The sequence below is a fragment of the Hyperoodon ampullatus genome, assembly GCF_949752795.1.
Source record: "Hyperoodon ampullatus genome assembly, chromosome: 3".
Classification (NCBI taxonomy): Eukaryota; Metazoa; Chordata; class Mammalia; order Artiodactyla; family Ziphiidae; genus Hyperoodon; species Hyperoodon ampullatus.
In genome coordinates this window covers 129,530,068-129,548,242 of record NC_136916.1, presented here as the reverse complement: position 1 = coordinate 129,548,242, position 18,175 = coordinate 129,530,068, and the positions used below count along the sequence as shown (strand labels likewise).

The window sequence follows — 18,175 nt, the reverse complement described above, 5'->3', positions numbered from 1 at the left end:
AGGCACCAAAAAAAAGTGGGAATGGGGTACTATTTGTTTCTTAAAACTGTTTCTTTTCCTGTGAAGTGTTCTGAAATCAAAATTTTAATTTTTCAGACACTATGTACTACCCTGAAAATTATTCTATCTTAGTGAGTTTATTTTATTTCTCTCTCACACATACATACATATAAATAATGTATTGGTGAAAACATCACTTTGTTCCTGGGCTGACAGTATGAAGTTCTAAAGAATATTTTTAAGCTTCTATCAAAAGGCTAATAATTTTTTAAAATGTGCTTATGCAAAGATACGATCTATAAAAAATGTACACTAACTTTGATATGCCATTTACTATATCATTCTAAAAATGGTAATACCTCAAAAGAATCCTTCCTGACAACTGGAAGAATATCCTGATACACATAATAAAGATGGCCAGAAATTCTTTTTCCTTGAGAATCAGACTGGAAACCTATTTTGTGAACCACCTGAAAAAAAAAAAAAAAAAGTCAACCCTCTAGAGTCATCTTTCAAACAGAGAACCCGTAAGGGAGAGTTAAGAGATAAAGTTATGAGGCTGATGTTGCCTTGGGTTCCTATACACTGCACAGGTCAACAACACAGAAGTTGATAGTAAACCATAAGTGCTAAGAAGTGAGGAATGAATACTGCTTGACTACGGATCTTCAAAACTGGCTTTGCCAGCTCGCAGAATTTCTACATCTCCCAATAGCAGGGAAGCCCTGCTATAAGCCAAGTTTTGGAAATTGAAGATCAGATTAGAATTCCCTGCCACTCCTACTATGGGGCTACCTCAGGACATATAGCTTTTTTTTTTTTTTTTTTTTTTTATTAGTTTCTGCTTTATAACAAAGTGAATCAGTCATACATATACATCTGTTCCCACATCCCTTCCCTCATGCATCTCCCTCCCTCCCACCCTCCCCATCCCACCCCTCCAGGCGGTCACAAAGCACCGAGCCGATCCCCCTGCGCTCCGCGGCTGCTTCCCACCACCTATCCACCCTAGGCTTCGCAGTGTATACAAGGACATATAGCTTTTTGAAGCAGTACAATATATTAAGTCAAATAAAAAGAGTACCAGTTTTGTGTGCCATAAATAATATATAGATTTTCATTCTCTTGAAGCCTAAACGAAGAGTGTGTGTTTTGAGGGGGTTAATCTAACTTTTAGTGTTTAGGTAAACCATTTAAAAACAGAAGTGCTTCTCTAAGAGGCTAGAGAAGGCATTCACACAAACCAGAAGCCATTTTAAAAAGTGTTCATCCCACTCAGTGTCATCTATCACTGTTTAATATGTTTTGATATTTTTTCCTTATAGAATGCCAAATACTGAAGTTCATAGTAATAAAATATTACTTCTAAGACCCATATTACCTATGAGATTCACTTTCTAAATCTGTTATTCAGCCTGAAAATAGTAAGAAAAAATGAAAACTTACACTGAAATATTGTTTACACAATCAATTCTAATGACTGGTTCACACTAACAAAACTAGGAAAATAGTAATTCTATATAGTTTGTATAATAAATAAAATGTAAACACAAAATATTTCAATACATAAATAGAAGCTTTACACGTCTAAAAGACAGTACATATGTATAAAATATATCTCTACAATGTAGTGAGATCTATAAACTACTGTAATTTTCATTATAAATTATACATGCACTTCAATACAGAAATATATTTACTCCAACATTTTAAATTTCAGAGTCAACGTGCATGGTGGTATGGTAGACAGTAATTTTATATACCAAATTGTTAGTAATTCCTTGTTATTAGTAATTCAATGGATGGGTACAACTGTGATATGTGAACAACTTCTTAACCATGGCAAAAGTACTATTTAAAGAACATAAAGATAAATATTCATGTTCCATTTCTTTATAGGCAGTTAATATTGAAAAGAAATGGGAAGATAACATATTTTGAACATCCTGGGTCTTGAGCACCAACTCTGTAGAATGGTGTGGGCCAAAATGAGGGGTTTCTAGAAAGGCAAATTACTAGGTTATCATCCCATTTCATAATTCACTGAAAGTTACTTTAGAAGTATTCCCCCAAGGAAAAATGTATCTTCAGGTGTCTCTAAAGTTAATAATTATACTGCCTCTCAATATTTCAAAGCTTGTATCACAAATAAATCTCCACTTTAGACACTTTCAAACATGGTCTTTATATACATATAAAATGGGACAAACTAACAACTCAGAGGTAACAGAAAAACAATTGAAGACATTTATTCCCCTACTCAAAGGTGAGGAAGAATACTTTACTAGATAAGTGCTAAAAGGGTAGGAGTTCAATATTTAATCCCATAGCAGTGCTTGCCTATTTTATCATTTTGACCAGCTGTATTAGTTAGTTCAGGAGAAGTTCTTTAAATAACTGAGTCATTTAATGGGAAGCTTTATGTAATTTTATAGTGACTTGAGAAAAATCTATTCTTTCTGAACGTTGATATGAGGTGTTTTTATCTATCTATCTATCTTTAGGTTGGGGAATCTCTAAAGTCCTTGGGGTAATTTCTTATTCTCCTCAAATTTGTATAATCTTTCCAGTAAAGAAGACACAGTGAGTTAAAGTCTCTTACAATTATACTTACTTTCAGAAAGTAGCTTTTTTTTCTGCAGCTTATAAGGAAATTAATTTACGTTAATTTACAAATATAAATACAAATTAATCTGCCATTAACATCTTCTTCCTATATATCTCATGCCATACAATCAGTTTAACATAGAATTTTTGTTTCAAATTTTATCTTCTAAATAAAGCCTCCAATCTGGGGGGTAAATATACAGTCTGATTAAAATGTTTAAACATATTAAATACATAGAGTATATAACAACTTAATTGCTACTGATCCACTGATACTTATTTTCTGTTTCTTCTTTTTGGGCTCTTTGTTCTTCTCGGTGATTAACTGCAGTCCAAAATGTTATTTTTTTGAGTACTTGTTGGAGAAGTTTAGGAGGTAATAAAGATATCTGACTTTCTAAAATTATAGCATTTTTACCAATGCAGTCAAGGCATGACCTGTAAACAAAACATAACAGAATTATTAGTTTTTGAACCTGAACTTATAAAATATTTATAGGTAAGTAATATGAAAAATAAAACTATGAAAATTTTACACGATTATGTACTCCCCTGGTATTGTTTGGAACATGACAGGATATATATTCTTTCCAGAGCACCACAGTAATTGTATATTTTTATAGCATGGGGACCATATCTGACCAAAATCCAGGTACAACTTACCATGCATAATGTTCTTTTAAGTAAAAAAGATTCAGACTTAATTTTGAAGCAGGTTAGTCTGAAGCAGACCCCTTTTTACACCCTTCCAACCCAATAACAATTTACTCCTCTCTGCAGGCTGTCTTCTTCTTCCATCAACCCAAGATGCAGCACCTGGCGTCCATTTTATACCATGTGACCCGGCCCTCCCCGTACCCCCTCCAGAAACGACTGCACTGGTCTGACTGACAGCCACCCTGAGTCCCAGTCTCAAAGGCAGGCACATGCAGTCTGTCTTTGCTCTTCCTCTCATTTCTATACTGGTTCATCTTCCCTATCACTGCTTATCTCCCCTTCCAAACCTCTCCTTTCTGCTTTTTGGAACACCAGCTGTGTCTACAAACACCCCGGCTTCCTGTGACTTTCTGTCTTTGCTTTAAGTGAAATCTAAGAAAATTGCTTTGTGTGCAGCCTTCTGGAGAAAAGAGGACAAATTTCCCCTCAGCTCCGTTTTCACAGTCAGGAGCCAATATTAGTATGTATTCTCGCCCCTCACTGCTGCTTCCAGGCTGCGATCATTTTGCCGTCGGGTGTTGCCATCTATTAACCTTCCGCCATCGCTGAGGATTCTGGCCCTGGACTCATCATAGTCTTGTCTCTTGACTGATTTTAGCATCTGTGTGGAAAACCCTTTTTACTCTTATGACCTTACTCAGGACAGTTCCACCTCTGAAATCTTAAACTTCCATATCCTCCTCTTGGACCATAAGCCTGTATCTTTTTAACTCTTACACCCCTTTACTCCTTTGACTCTTCCCGGTTCTCCAAATAATAAGACCCCTCCGGTTGTGACTTTCTTTCCTATCCGGCCAGTCCACACGCACTTCATAGTGCATCCATGTGCACGTTCCTGTCCACATGCACTTCATTCTCCTGTCAGCAATTTTCATCTCCTTCTTCACTGTCCCTCTGTTATGCCATCCTGGCTAAACTCCAACCACGGATAAACTCAACCATCTCCTTTCTGCGCTTGCAACCGGGCTTCTTAGTGCGGCTGGAGAAAACCACATTTCTGCAGACGTGGCCCGCTGAATATCGATTTTTTTTTTTTTTTTTTTTTGCGGTATGCGGGTCTCTCACTGTTGTGGCCTCTCCTGTTGCGGAGCACAGGCTCTGGACGCGCAGGCTCAGCGGCCATGGCTCACGGACCCAGCCGCTCCGCGGCACGTGGGATCTTCTGGACCGGGGCACGAACCCGTGTCCCCTGCATCGGCAGGCGGACTCTCAACCACTGCGCCACCAGGGAAGCCCCTGCATATCGATTTTGTTCCATCTCCGCCGAGCCCTCCTGAGTGCTCGGCACTACGATGTTACACATCCCTCGGCAGCATCCCGCCCCCAGTCACCTCAGCGGCTATGTCACGTCTTCATCGCCCTCCTTAAGTTCATATCCTTTCTTCTCCTCCTCCTCATCAGACGACCTCACCATCAGCCAAAACCTTCTCAGTGCCCTGCCCCCAACAAAGAAATTCATCTATTTTTATAGCTATACTTCCTTCTTTCGCCATTATTATTATCCCTTCCTCCAGTCAAGGGATAATTCTATTACCTGTTTGCTAAAATCGACCTCCTCAAGAGCCTACTCCATTCATTTATTCTGTTTCCAACAACTCAGTCCCCGATGGCTTCTTCCCTGAGCACAGAAACAAATATGCTCACTGCTTCCCGGGTCTTGGTGCTCGTCCCCAGAAGTCATCCTGGCTTCCCCCTTTACCTTACCAACGTCTTAGTGTCGCCAAACTCCACGGCACTTGTCAATCCAGATGTTCCGCGACCTCCTTACAGTAAGCAGATGCTCCATCTTCAGTTCTCTCCTCCCTCAGTTTTTGTGCTCCCGTTATCTCCTGCTTCACCTCTAACTCTGGTCACTCTCTTGGGCCTCCTTGTCCTCTACCTTCTCTTCAAATGTTATGAGTTCTTAATGCTCAGTCGTTGGCTTCACCCTTACTCTCAAAACTCTTCCTGAGCAGAGCTAACCCATACCCATTCATACTCCAGTGATTCTTAAATCTTTATGTCTAGCCTGGACCTTGCTCCATTTATTCAGTTAGTAACTATTTAATGGAAAGCTCTGTTGCAAGTCCCATAAGCACTTCAAGCTCAATATGTCCAAAACCAAGCTCATCATTTCTACCCCATCCCACCTGCAAACCCAATGCCTTCTCCATACTCTATCACTAATTCTTTCCTCTTTTTTCCCCTAGCATCCATTCAACTACCAAGTCCATTCAGCCTGCTAAATATCTCTACCTCCCTCCCTTCTCCAGCCCCACTGCCATTTTCTAAATCAGATCCTCACTTTGTTCCTGATCAATGCAACAGTCTCTACTAACTTCCTAACACAGTCACTTATCCCTCCAATTTCTCATCTACGCTGTTGCCAAAGAAACTTTATAACTTATAATATGATCATCTTATTCCTCTGTTCCAAATTTTTCAATGCTTTCTGACCTCCTACAAGATAATGTAAACTCTTGTGCATGAGAGACACAGGTGCTAGATGACATACAGTTTCTGATTTCTTATCCAGCCTCATTTCTTACAATTACTCACCTCATACTTATGTCCCAGGAATACTCAAGAACTCAGTTTCCAGAACACACCATGCTCATATATATATATATATAAGCATGTTAGTGCAAGATATATATATCTTGCACTAACACCTTTGCACTGCTTGTTCACAGCAAATTCTTGTCTCGGACTCTTCTTCCTCTGCAAAGACTTCCCTAACCTTTGCTATCTTAACCAAGGGCCTTCTTCTCCAGTATTCTTATGAACTTTGTACATGTTCCTCTTAAAGCAATTTTATTTTTCTATAATAGTTGTTTGAAAGCCTGCCTTCTATATTCTTAGCAATTTCAGGGAAAGGTCATGGCTTTTCATTTCACAGCACAGCGCCTTCCCATACTAGGCACCCAAATATTATATTTATTGATCCCTGCATATAAAGAACTTGTAATCTACTTAAGGAAAGTGGTTATGTTCACAACAAAAGTTAAGTAACAATACAAGGCAGGATAAATCATTCCACTAGTTATTTCTAAACTTTGCACAATGGAATTACCTTCGGTACTTTCAAAAATCCCAAAGTACAGACCATACCTCAGACCAATCAAATCACAATCTGTGGGGTTGGAACACAGGCATCAATATTTCTTTTTTTTTTTTTTTTTTTTTTTTTTTTTTTGTGGTATGCGGGCCTCTCACTGTTGTGGCCTCTCCCGTTGCGGAGCACAGGCTCCGGACGCGCAGGCTCAGCAGCCATGGCTCACGGGCCCAGCCGCTCCGCGGCATATGGGATCCTCCCAGACCGGGGCACGAACCCGTATCCCCTGCATCGGCAGGCGGACTCTCAACCACTGCGCCACCAGGGAGGCCCGGCATCAATATTTCTTGAAGATCCCCATGAGATTCTGATGTCCAGACAAGTTTGGAAACCACAGCAGTTACAGAAGGAGTGGCTAAGAAAGACTTCAGGAATGTCCAGTTTGAGCTATGGTTTTCATGTGGTTTAAGCTGTGGAACGTCTAGAAGTTATAGCACACTCCTTGACACAGAGCATGTGAGCTCCTCTGTCTCTCTCTTCCCCTCCCTCCCTCTGTCCCATGCCTTCACCTCTGTTATCCCTGCTGCATAAAATACCCACACGTGCTCACTAGACAACTTCTTCTTCACTCAAATCCCTCCTCCTGACTCTCACAGGCAGAAATAGGGGCTTGCTCCACAATCCACCCACTAAACTTTGTATATATTCCTTTTAAATTAAAAGCATATCAGCTAATACACTGTAAGTCATACCACCGATTTAATAACAACTTTGGGGTTAAAATAAGAAATTCTACTAAACTAAATTCATATATATGTGTGTCTATTACTAGACACACTCTGATTTCAGAAAAGTTAAAATATGAAAAAAGTCAGGCCTAGAATCAAGGAAATACAGTATGTTTAACATTCCTACATGAACTAAATTCAGTTTTACAAACAAAACAAAAATGTGACTATACTCTATATTTTAATTTTTAAAAATCACATTGGTATATGGTTCATCATTACAAATTTTATTATACTCTTAGGAAGATGTAAACTTAAATTCAAGTAATAATCTACCTGAAAAATATTATAATGTTTCCCAAAAAGGAAGAAGAAAGAAATTATCATACATTAATAACATATATGTTTTAAAGTAATGAATTTTCTTACCTGAGTAGTGAATAAGGCTGTGTTTGAAAGATCAATAAATCATTACAATGACCCTAATCAACACAAAAAAGGAGTTATCAAGACTTTTGATAAAAATAAAATACATCAATAATCAAATATTTTTATTTTATAAATGTAAAAGAAATTATGTAAAGCAGCAAATAAATCTCTATTCACACACACACACACACACACACACACACACACACACACACAAATATACACATACCTGATAGCTACACAAACTTTAGATACGTGGTTACCATTTTTTCAGTGACCAAACTTCTACCTAACCACACCCTATATAACTGCAAATTTTAAAATTAGAAACATGTTTTCCCTTTAAGACAGTGGTTTCAAAATGAGAATAGTAGTGGTTTTCAAGTTTTTTGGTTTTTAAGCAGAACTTTTTTCTTCCAAATGACTCATTTTAAAATCTCTTTATTCTGTTCCCCTTTTCCAGGTGACAGATTCTCTGGGAATTCCTAATTTGAAAATCACAGATCCAGAAGATTTTCTGAATAATGACTCATCTAAAAGTTAATGTGGAGGAGTCAGCAGAAAATTTTTCTAATATTTTCAAATAGGTCTTTAGATTTCATAATTTATGATCATGATTTTAATCAGAATTCATATTTTAATGATAAACTTTATATCCTAAATAAAGATTTCTAGTGCCAAGAAAAAGAAGACAAACCACAAAAGTTGCTTTTTAGGTAAAGTTGTAGTTTTAATCTTTTATTGAAGCACTGAATTCTCAGCCAAAGAAAGTTCTAAAACTTTCACTACACATAACATTTAAGTTGGAGGCCTCAGAACCTTAAAATAAACCAAATTCCCTGGAGAAAAGCCACCTTATCTCAGGGTTCACCACTCCATAGGAACAACTCTGGAGATAACTACGCCTGAAGAGGTGAAAGGGCACTGGGGCCCTCTGGTGGGCTCTGTCTCATTGTAGAGCATCCCTGACGGCTCAGCGCCTGCCATTCCCAAGTGTCCTATGCAAACCAGAGCGAGCAATCCTGAGCTCCTGGCCCATCATGTACAGAATGTAAGTGTGGCCATCTCTCTGAATTTCCCAAGGTGCAAGGAGTGGAAGAACAATACTTTCCAAATGCTACTCGTTTATTCCTTTCACTTTAGTTTTATCAGATTTTAAAATTAGAATGCTTTAAACTCAAATGTAAAACAGGGGTGAAGCAGTGGCAAAAGGCACATAAAATTAAAAAAAATACACTTTAAACATTCTAAAGTAGTTTCCTCTTGAAGGGAGAAGCTAGCATTGATAATGTTCTAGTTATCAAGTTAGGTAGCAAATTTCACAAGTACTTATTATTATACTTAGTAGTTTATATACACTTTATATATATATTCTTTTTATGCACCAAATATTGTGTACAAATATTTTAATTCAATAAAATTATCAACACTCGGGACTACGGGGAGGGTCAAAGAGAAACGAAGAGTCATCCTTTAGAAGCTCTTCTTAATAATTTGACTAATGAAGTTAATAGACCTATTTTGATTTGTAAAGCCCAAATATCCTGAAATGCTTCACAAAAGCCACTCATTCTTAAGATTAATCGTACAACAGTGTAACATTTCATGCCCTTCCATATTTTTCAATGTGGGAGTATCAACAATCTTTTTGAACAGCCATTTAGTTTGAATAACATAATTACTCAGAGGAAATATTTAGAATTGAAATTTTCTTACTGTATCCAAGGAAAGTAAATCATCTTTGCTCCCACCAAATACCATTATTTCATTTTCTTTTCCCAAACAGGCTGTGTGCCATAACCTATGATTGAAAATTATAAACAGTGAAATACTATCAAGGAAGAAACTGTACATTACATATAAACCAATTTTAAATTGCACACTCTAAAATTCAATCTATTTCAAAAGGGGTATGACTGAACTTGAGCCTTTGTCATATCCTCAAAGGGGTTAGATTTTAAAGATTTCTCTAGAATTATTAGAGAATTAGATTCTAGGGTTCATTAAATCACATTGTTTCAATGAAAGAGAGGCTTCCCAATAACTCTTTCTTATTATATCCTCCGACCTTTTTCTAACCTCTTTATTTCATAGATATTATCATGAAATAAAACAATTTAAAAAAGAACTGATCAGCTTATTGCAAAAATAGTTTTCTTATTGCTATCTGCCATGGTGCTGTTCTCATCACTTTGACTTCCTTCCCTGTTCTCTGGTCCCCACCACCGGACAAATCCAATTGGTCATTCTCCTTACATTAACAGTGTCACACTACTTATCACCCTGGGTACAGAATACCATACACGTTCCTTATTTCTCTGTCTCTAATCTCTTCCAGCTACTTATAGCTGATAAATAATATTTTTCAAATATTTATTGTTTTTAACCATGGACATTTCCTGATCAGGAAGCATATCTGCCACTTTTCTCAGCCAAAAATTTAAGACCAATAGCTATTTTTCCCCCATAAATTTTAATTCTTGCCTTTCCCCAAATGAACCCTCTATTTCAGCCAAGTCCATTTATTCCCTAAGAGAAAAGCTTGTACCACTTTCTAGGCTTTTGTTAGTTCACCCTGCTTCTTGGGCTTAAAATAAGAAGTCTCTCTCAGAGCCTTAAAAACAGGCTCAAAATCCCCAGGAAGTGTTCCGAATACCACCCGAATTGGCTCTGTTACCCTCTCTGTTCAGCACCTTTCAACATTTATGTGCTTATTTTATAATCTCCTAACTCACATTTGAAGACAAATTGTTCTATATACTACTTTAATTGTTTGATGTAATTTGTCTCCTAACTCCCTATGAAGACTATATATAAGGTCCTTAAGGTCAAAAATGGCCCCAGTGGTGTAAAGCTGACTGTGCCTATCAACTCCATGCTCAATGATATCACATTGGCCATGGTGCAAATCAGCAAATGCTACAAACTAGGGCTTTTCTTTTTTTTGGTTTTGTTTTTCCTGGAGAGCGACTGTTAACTGTTTACCAGCACACCACTGGAATCTGAGTAATCTAATTTTATATTCTTAAAAATGCTTAATAGGGTGTTCTGCATCCAGCAGGTGCTCAAAAACTTCTGATTAACAAAAGCAAACACAAAATACTAGCATAACTTACTCAGTGATTAAATAAACAAATTATTTCATAAAGAAGCAGAGCATCTAATGCTGTTTTGGAAATGGTCTGATAGCTCATATCCATTTCTAATTTCACATTATTTACCAAAAATAATGTTATAGTTTTATAAAATTTAATGTTTCTGTGGGTCTGAGAAAAAAGTACACATAAATTTCTCAATTTTAGAAAATAAATTAAAAGTTTTGCAGAATCATTGCATTGACTCTGAGAGTACTTGATCACTTTTTTTTTTTTGGCCACACTGTGCAGCATGTGGGATCTTAGTTCCCCGAACCCGTGCCCACTGCATTGGGAGTGTGGAGTCTTAACCACTGGACCGCCAGGGAAGTCCCACTTTTCTTAATAGGCCAGATTGCTGAAGCATCGGATGCCCCAAACAATTATATATTATCACGTCTTTTATTACCACGTGCCTTATTTTTAGTACATTAATCCTTTTAATTTAATTTCCACAAATGCAAACAGTGGGCTTATGCACAATTTGTTAAAATAGTTTTCTCAAACAATCATGACACATTCAAGGACAAATGCACCTGGGACCCAGAATAGGACTGAGTCATTAGAAATTTTGTTTGTGAAATACTCTGCCCAATTCTCCAACTTGTATGTTACAACATAAATTGACACAGATCTTCAGCAACACTCAGATTATGCTGTGGGGTTGGGGATGGGGATTGGAGGCGGGACTGAGGGAAGGAGATAGAGTATAACAAATTCCCTCATAGGAAGGAACAGCTTAATTTCCAGGACAGAAAGCCATGTGTAACCTTGGAAATACTCATGGATCCAACAATGCCTAAGGCTCTATATATCAACACCTTATGGGACATCTTTTACAGACACACAAAAAAGGGACCTTGCTGATAGCCACCTATATAGGCGATCAGATATGGCTATATAGATGCTATTCACCCAAGCACAGTTTTATCTAAGATGACACCTGGAGAAGAGAGTGTTACACTGTAGGATGGTGGTTCTCAACCAGGGACGATTTTGCCCCCAGGGGGACATTTGACAATATCTGGAGATATTTCTGATTGTCACAATTCCAGGTGTGTGTTGGGGGAGGGCGGGGGGAGTGGGCACAGTACTACTGGCATCTACTGGGTAAAGGCCAGAGATGCTTCTACACATGCACAGGATACCCCTAACAACAAAGAATAATTTGATCCAAAATGTCAATAGTACCAAAGTTAAGAAACTTTCCACAGAATTACAAGAGGAGAATTGAGCAGCTTACATTTCAAATTATAACTTGGAAAAGTTTTCACAATATACATTTAGATGTTAAGTAAATTCTTACTTTCATAAAAAATTAGTATATATACACATATATATGTTCTCCTTACACTAAACTGTATCCCACCTGTTCTCCTCCTCACCTCATACCTGAAGATAGATCTGCCTCTGTCTTATCTGCCTTAGGGAAACTCTGGCCTGGACTTCATCATCGAGGAACACTGGAAAGCCTTTCCTGCCTTGATTTTGGTGACATCTAGCTTTCAACCTGATGTTTTTTCTACAGACAGATAGTTTATGTCCTCTCACAGCTGCTCTAAACTTATTACCTAAACATTCTAATAAAGCATATGATTTACATGACACATTAGCTGAATTCAAAGAAATCTCTTTACATAGCTCAGTTCTAACTATATATTACTGATAATAGTTCTATGGCTCTGATTACCCATTAAGGATTGAAATATAAAATAGGAGCAATTGAAAATTAAACATATTCTTACTACCACTTTGGTCTATAATTAATTCATTCACACAATCAAACAAATGAAAGAGAACTAAGAGCTCATCTAGTCCAACTCCCTCATTTCACAGATGAAGAAATTGATGCTCAGTTTCTTTAAGTGACTTTCCCAAAGCCAAAAAGCCAAGTGGTAGCTGAGCAAGGACTAGAACACTGGGCTCCTGAATTTAACATAAAACTCTTTAAACAATGTATTTCAAAAGATCCAGAATTGCTAAAATAATACATTCCACTGAATTTTTATACATGAAAATATAAGAATGTAGTTATGATACACATGTAGTTATGATAAACTCTAAATGTATTGTGCATATTAATATAGATATACACAATGATATATATATATATTTACATATAAATATTTTCAGGCCTTTTTCTCAAGTAAGTTACTTGTTATTAAATGTCTGAAATGCATATCATTAACATGCATTAATAATCATTGACTGACTTCACATTAATATAAATAATCTATAGTAAAAAAATTCTGAAATACATGGCATGAAAAAGAATAAAATTACTAACCATAATGATTATAAGGTACTGAATTTGAATCTCCTATGAATATGTATCATACTATTCAGTCAAATAAGAAAAAAATACAGTACGAATGTGATTTTCTTTGCAGTCTAATAATAGTATATTTTTCTACAGTTTTTTACTCTATAATATACCACAAACAACTGTTTCCTTTTTTAAGAAATTTACATTAATGAATACATTGTACAGTTAATAAAGAAAAATAATAATCTGTCATCTACTTGATCAACATGAAAGCAATTTCCTCATTAAACTGCTCTAAATCTCTTCCAAACCCAAATAACTACTACTAAAGCCAACCCCATTCTTGTCTAATTAAAAATATTAACATTATATCATACTTTCAATTTCTTAGCCTTTTCACATTTATCAGGCAAGATTATACATTTACCTAAAAGAATAAAATTTTCAAATATACAAATATGGATAGAAACTGAATAGTTCCTTTCTACAATCAGATATAATTAGAATTATAGTTAAATTATTTGGGTAACATCACGCTTATTTGAAAGATATCCTTCCTGATGGTTTCTGGTTTTAACGGCAAACACTATAAATTCAGTGCTACATTTTAATACTTTAAAATTCTTAACTATTTTACTTATTTGTCAACTTCTAGACTTACCTGGGTTTTGTTTTAGGTAAATGTGTAAGCTGTTTCCAACAATTTGTTAAGACATTATGAATCCAACCATCACCTGCAATATTATGACAGTTCAGAAATTAAGATTAGGTCTTTGGGATAAAATTTTAATTTTTTCCCCAAATTTATCATGCTACATTTATATGACTATTTTTTGTGCATGTGCATATTTTATCATAAAAATTCTCAAACATGTACGAAAGTCAAGTGAACATGACAATGAACCTTCATATAACCCAGATTCAACAACTACTAAGATTTTACCATATGTGCTCCATTTATCTCTTTTTGTTATTCTTGTTGCTGAATTCTTCTAAAACGAATCCTAGCTCTTATCATTTTCTCCAAACGTATTTCAGTGAGCATCACTAAAAAAAACTGGACATTTTTTACACAGCCACCATGTTATTATCACTTAACCACAATGCCACCGTCACAGTCAACAAAACTAAAAGTAATTTCTCGGTATCATCTGATACCCATATGACCATTTCTTCAGCTGAATCTTTGAGGGAGGAAACTGACTAGACTAGGAGTTAAGACATTTAATTCTCCATAGTTCAATGATGAAAAAAAGCAAATAGGAATTTGAAACAGTAGAGCTCATGAAGATACGATATTAAACAACTCTTAGTGAAATGGATAGATTTTAGGTTTTTTTCTTCCAGTTTTATTGAGATATAATTGACATACAATACTGTATATATTTAAGATGTATAGATGTTAGTTTTTAAATTAGATTCCAAATCCTTTTTAATTAAAAACCTCACAAATTAGAGAAGTATAATAATCTACAGTAACTAACATCCCCTAGAGGAACTGCTGTTCCTCCAACCAGCATCTGGCATTTATTGGCCAGAAGACTGCCAGATACACAGTTGATGCTCAATAAATTTTTGTTGAAAAACAAACAGTTGTTTTTAGATCCTATATAAAATTATATAAATGGTTTTAATGGTATATAACGTTTCTTAAGAAAAATGTCTCTAGCCATAGAAAACTTCTGTGTTAAATTACAAGACACTTGTCAAACTAAGCGGATATTCTTGGTCACTTGTCTTTCTTGGTGCCACAATTATACTAGTGAAAGAAAAACTGTATTACAAAACTCACAGCCATTGGGATGAGCAGGAACAGGAGTTAAAAAACTCTAGCTAAGCACTTTCCTTTATAGTTCTGGAACAAAAAGAGAAGCAACTGGCCTTCCCATCTTGTATTTCTAGAGCTTCCTGGGAAAGGTTCCTCTTCTAATCCCCAGTCTAGCCTATAGTATAAGCATCTGGATCAAAAATTAGGAAGACACAAAATCAGAAATACTATAGTTGAAAGGGTCTTTAATTCCTCTAGGTTCAACCACTCTTCCTTTCCCTACACTAGGAAACAGGAGAACTTAGACAGGCAAGGGTACGGAAGGAAAGGGGCCTTCTACTTCTAATTCATGATGCAACCACATAGTTGGGGATAAAGGTAAACCAGAAAATCAGAAAAGTAAAAATACCTTAAGTATCAAATACAATCAAGTAAAAAAAAGAATAAAATGTTAACTGTAGGTTAAACTTTAATCAACTTACTTAATGGAATATTGTCTGCACTTAGTCCACCAAATAGGAAAAGCGTATCATCAGCTATTGGTGTTAAAGTATGCCATGACCGATGTTTGGGGTTTTCTCCATTAATTGGAATCCTGTGGTGAGGGAAAAAAATAAAAGAATCTAGGTACTGTGTTAGTCAAAATAAAAGTTTTTTGATCATCTCAGATCTCAAAAGAAAAAACTGCCCTTCCTAGTATAAAAATTTTTGATTCTACTAATCCCACCTACAAGAATATTTTAAAAACATTCTTAAATTCTTGAAGAATTTACACAATTTCTTTCCATTTAATGTCTATCCCACTTGGCTAGAACATAGACTGAAAATTAAAAAGTCAATTCCCAGTTATTCACAATGCATACCGAGCATCATCCCTATTGAAACCAAGCCGGACCCAGTGGGGCTCCTGGGCACAAAAGCCTTTCTGTGTCACCTTCCCTGAGTTCCAAAGGGTAGGTTCAAACAGCTGCTAATCAGGGAAGGGAGAGGATGCAGACACAAGGGAGGAGCAGTCAAGAAACAATAGTGCAGCCTTTGGGCAGGGTCCTGGTTCTGCCTCAAGGGATACACATAATACCTTTGAGCTCCTCTGCTGAACTGAAACCCCCACCAAATGCAAGATGTTAACTACATGATGAAGCATGTTTCATTCCAGAGAAGGTCACAGTTTGCCCATCACCACCTGACACCAGATGACCTCTGGATTGAAGGAATGTGGGCCCTGCACGTACCCTGATCCTTATCAGCAACCCCGCCCCTGGACTATAAGACTCCTCACAGGCTCCCCCTGGTTGGGACACACAGTTTTGAGGGCATTAGCTTGCTGTGGCTCCCTTTGCCTAGCAAAGCAATAAAGCTATTCTTTTTTACTTCACCCAAAACTCTGTCTCCGAGATTTAATTTGGTGTCAGTGCTCAGAGGCTGGATTTGGCTTCACTGTTAGTTAATCAGTAAAACTTCCTCAGGTTTTTAACATAAATATTTTCATGTCTGTCATTTTTTACTGTTGTTTCACATTTAATTTTGTATTTTCAGCTGACTTCCTTAAGGATATTATGGGATTTTGTTGTTGCTGTTGCTGTTTACTTTGGTCTATTTATTGTAGAATTTCCTGAAAATGCTACTCTAACTTCAAAATAAAAGTATGCAAGCCACTCCAGATCCAGGATAAACCTCTAAAGATTTCAAACAAATACTGTCATATTCTTAAAATAAAAACAGAAATAAAAACATAAGCACAGGGACTTCTCTGGCCATCTAGTGGTTAAGACTCCGTGCTTCCACTGTAGTGGGCACGGGTTTGATCCCTGCTCAGGGAACTAAGATCCCACATGTCGCGTGGTGCAGCCAAAAAAAACAAAACAAAACCATAGGGTTTCCCTGGTGGCGCAGTGGTTGAGAGTCCACCTGCTGATGCAGGGGACACAGGTTCATGCCCCGGTCCAGGAAGATCCCACATGCCATGGAGCGGCTGGGCCCATGAGCCATGGCTGCTGAGCCTGTGCGTCCGGAGCCTGTGCTCCGCAACGGGAGAGGCCACAACAGTGAGAGGCCCACGTACCGCAAAAAAAAAAAAACAAAACCCAAAACCATAAGCACAAAACTTTAACTAATTTAGGAGGTGAGATCACACCATTCTCCAACATTCCAGAATGCTCCAGAATAACATGGGCCGTTGGTAGAAGATGTAATTTATTTTTTCCAAAATGGAAATATTTTTACTGTTTTTGTTAACTATAAAAAACATTTGGGTTACAAAACATTCAACAACCACAAAAATAGTTTTTAAAAGGGACAGTTCTCCTATAATCCTGTCCTCCAGCAATAACATTAATAATTTGGTATATATCTTTCCTAACTTTAATGCACATATAAAGACATTTATTAAAAATATACAAATAGGATCATATACTCTGTTCAATTGTTTTCATTCAACTAATATGTTTCAGAATATTTCCATGAAGCATATTGTCCTTTGGTAATGGAAGTACAGCAGCTCATTGGGCAAATGCATCATGATTTAAACAACCCCCACTTACGGACATGAGGGTTGATGTCATGTTTTTGCTTTTATAAATAATGTTGCAATAAACATCTTTGTTGTGTGTGCACACACACATACATAAATGCACACACATATAAACACTTGTCCAATTTTTGTCTTAGGAGGAATTCTGGATCAAAGTAGAAATTCCATTTTATATTTTAAACATATTACCAGACTACCCTCCAGAAAATTATACCAATTTAAACTCCCACTAATTGTGTTACAACCTAGCACAAACTGATCATTTGTAATTATTTTTATCTGGTAAGTTAAAACTATTATTTTTATTTCAATTTCTTTAATAACTTATGAAGTTGGACATCTTTTAAAAATAATTTCTGCATATTTTTATTCTTCTATGAGTTGCTCATTCATGTTCTTTGTTCACTTTTATTGGCTTATTTGTCTATTTCTTACTGATTTTCTGAGTTCTTATGAATCTTAGCCCTTTTGGTTAGAAATACTGTAAATATTACTTCTAGTTTGTTTTTTGTTTGCATTTTCCAATTTGCTTTTTAACTTTTTGTTGTATATATTTCTACACAGAAATATTTAATTCTTAAATGGTCTTATCAATCAGTCTTTTAATTTATGAATTTTGGGTTTATATCATCTTTATAAAAGCTTTTTCCATGCCAAGATTTTAAAGATAATCTGCGATATTTTCTTCTAGCACTTTTGAGGTTTTATTTTAAATAGCATTTATACTTTGGCATAATATATAGGTCTGATTCCAACTCATTACATGAACAGCTGAATTGATAGCTAAATATATTTATTCTATTGCTAAATATATATTATGAGCAATAAAATCTGACTCACTCGGTTATCCGTTGACCTGTGATGACCCCATTAAAACTTCATTTGTTCTACTGACCAGTCCTCAAGAATATGTAGTATAAAACCAGTACTTTTACATAATCAATTTTCAACTGCTAGTGTTC

The 18,175-nt window shown here is 36.3% G+C and overlaps 1 protein-coding gene across 1 annotated transcript in view; it reads right to left on the bottom strand.

Moving 5' to 3' along the window:
* Positions 1-2,858: 2,858 nt before the first annotated feature.
* Positions 2,859-18,175, bottom strand: part of KLHDC1 (kelch domain containing 1) — a gene marked incomplete at its 3' end in the record, with an annotated part of 43,171 nt that continues 27,854 nt past the window's right edge. The window contains exons 9-13 of the mRNA XM_079700563.1: positions 15,166-15,278; positions 13,577-13,649; positions 9,232-9,316; positions 7,516-7,568; positions 2,859-3,045 (exon numbers count right to left, since the gene is read on the bottom strand). Of these exons, the coding sequence (XP_079556689.1) occupies positions 2,859-3,045; positions 7,516-7,568; positions 9,232-9,316; positions 13,577-13,649; positions 15,166-15,278 (511 nt within the window). The remainder of the gene's footprint in view (positions 3,046-7,515; positions 7,569-9,231; positions 9,317-13,576; positions 13,650-15,165; positions 15,279-18,175) is intronic.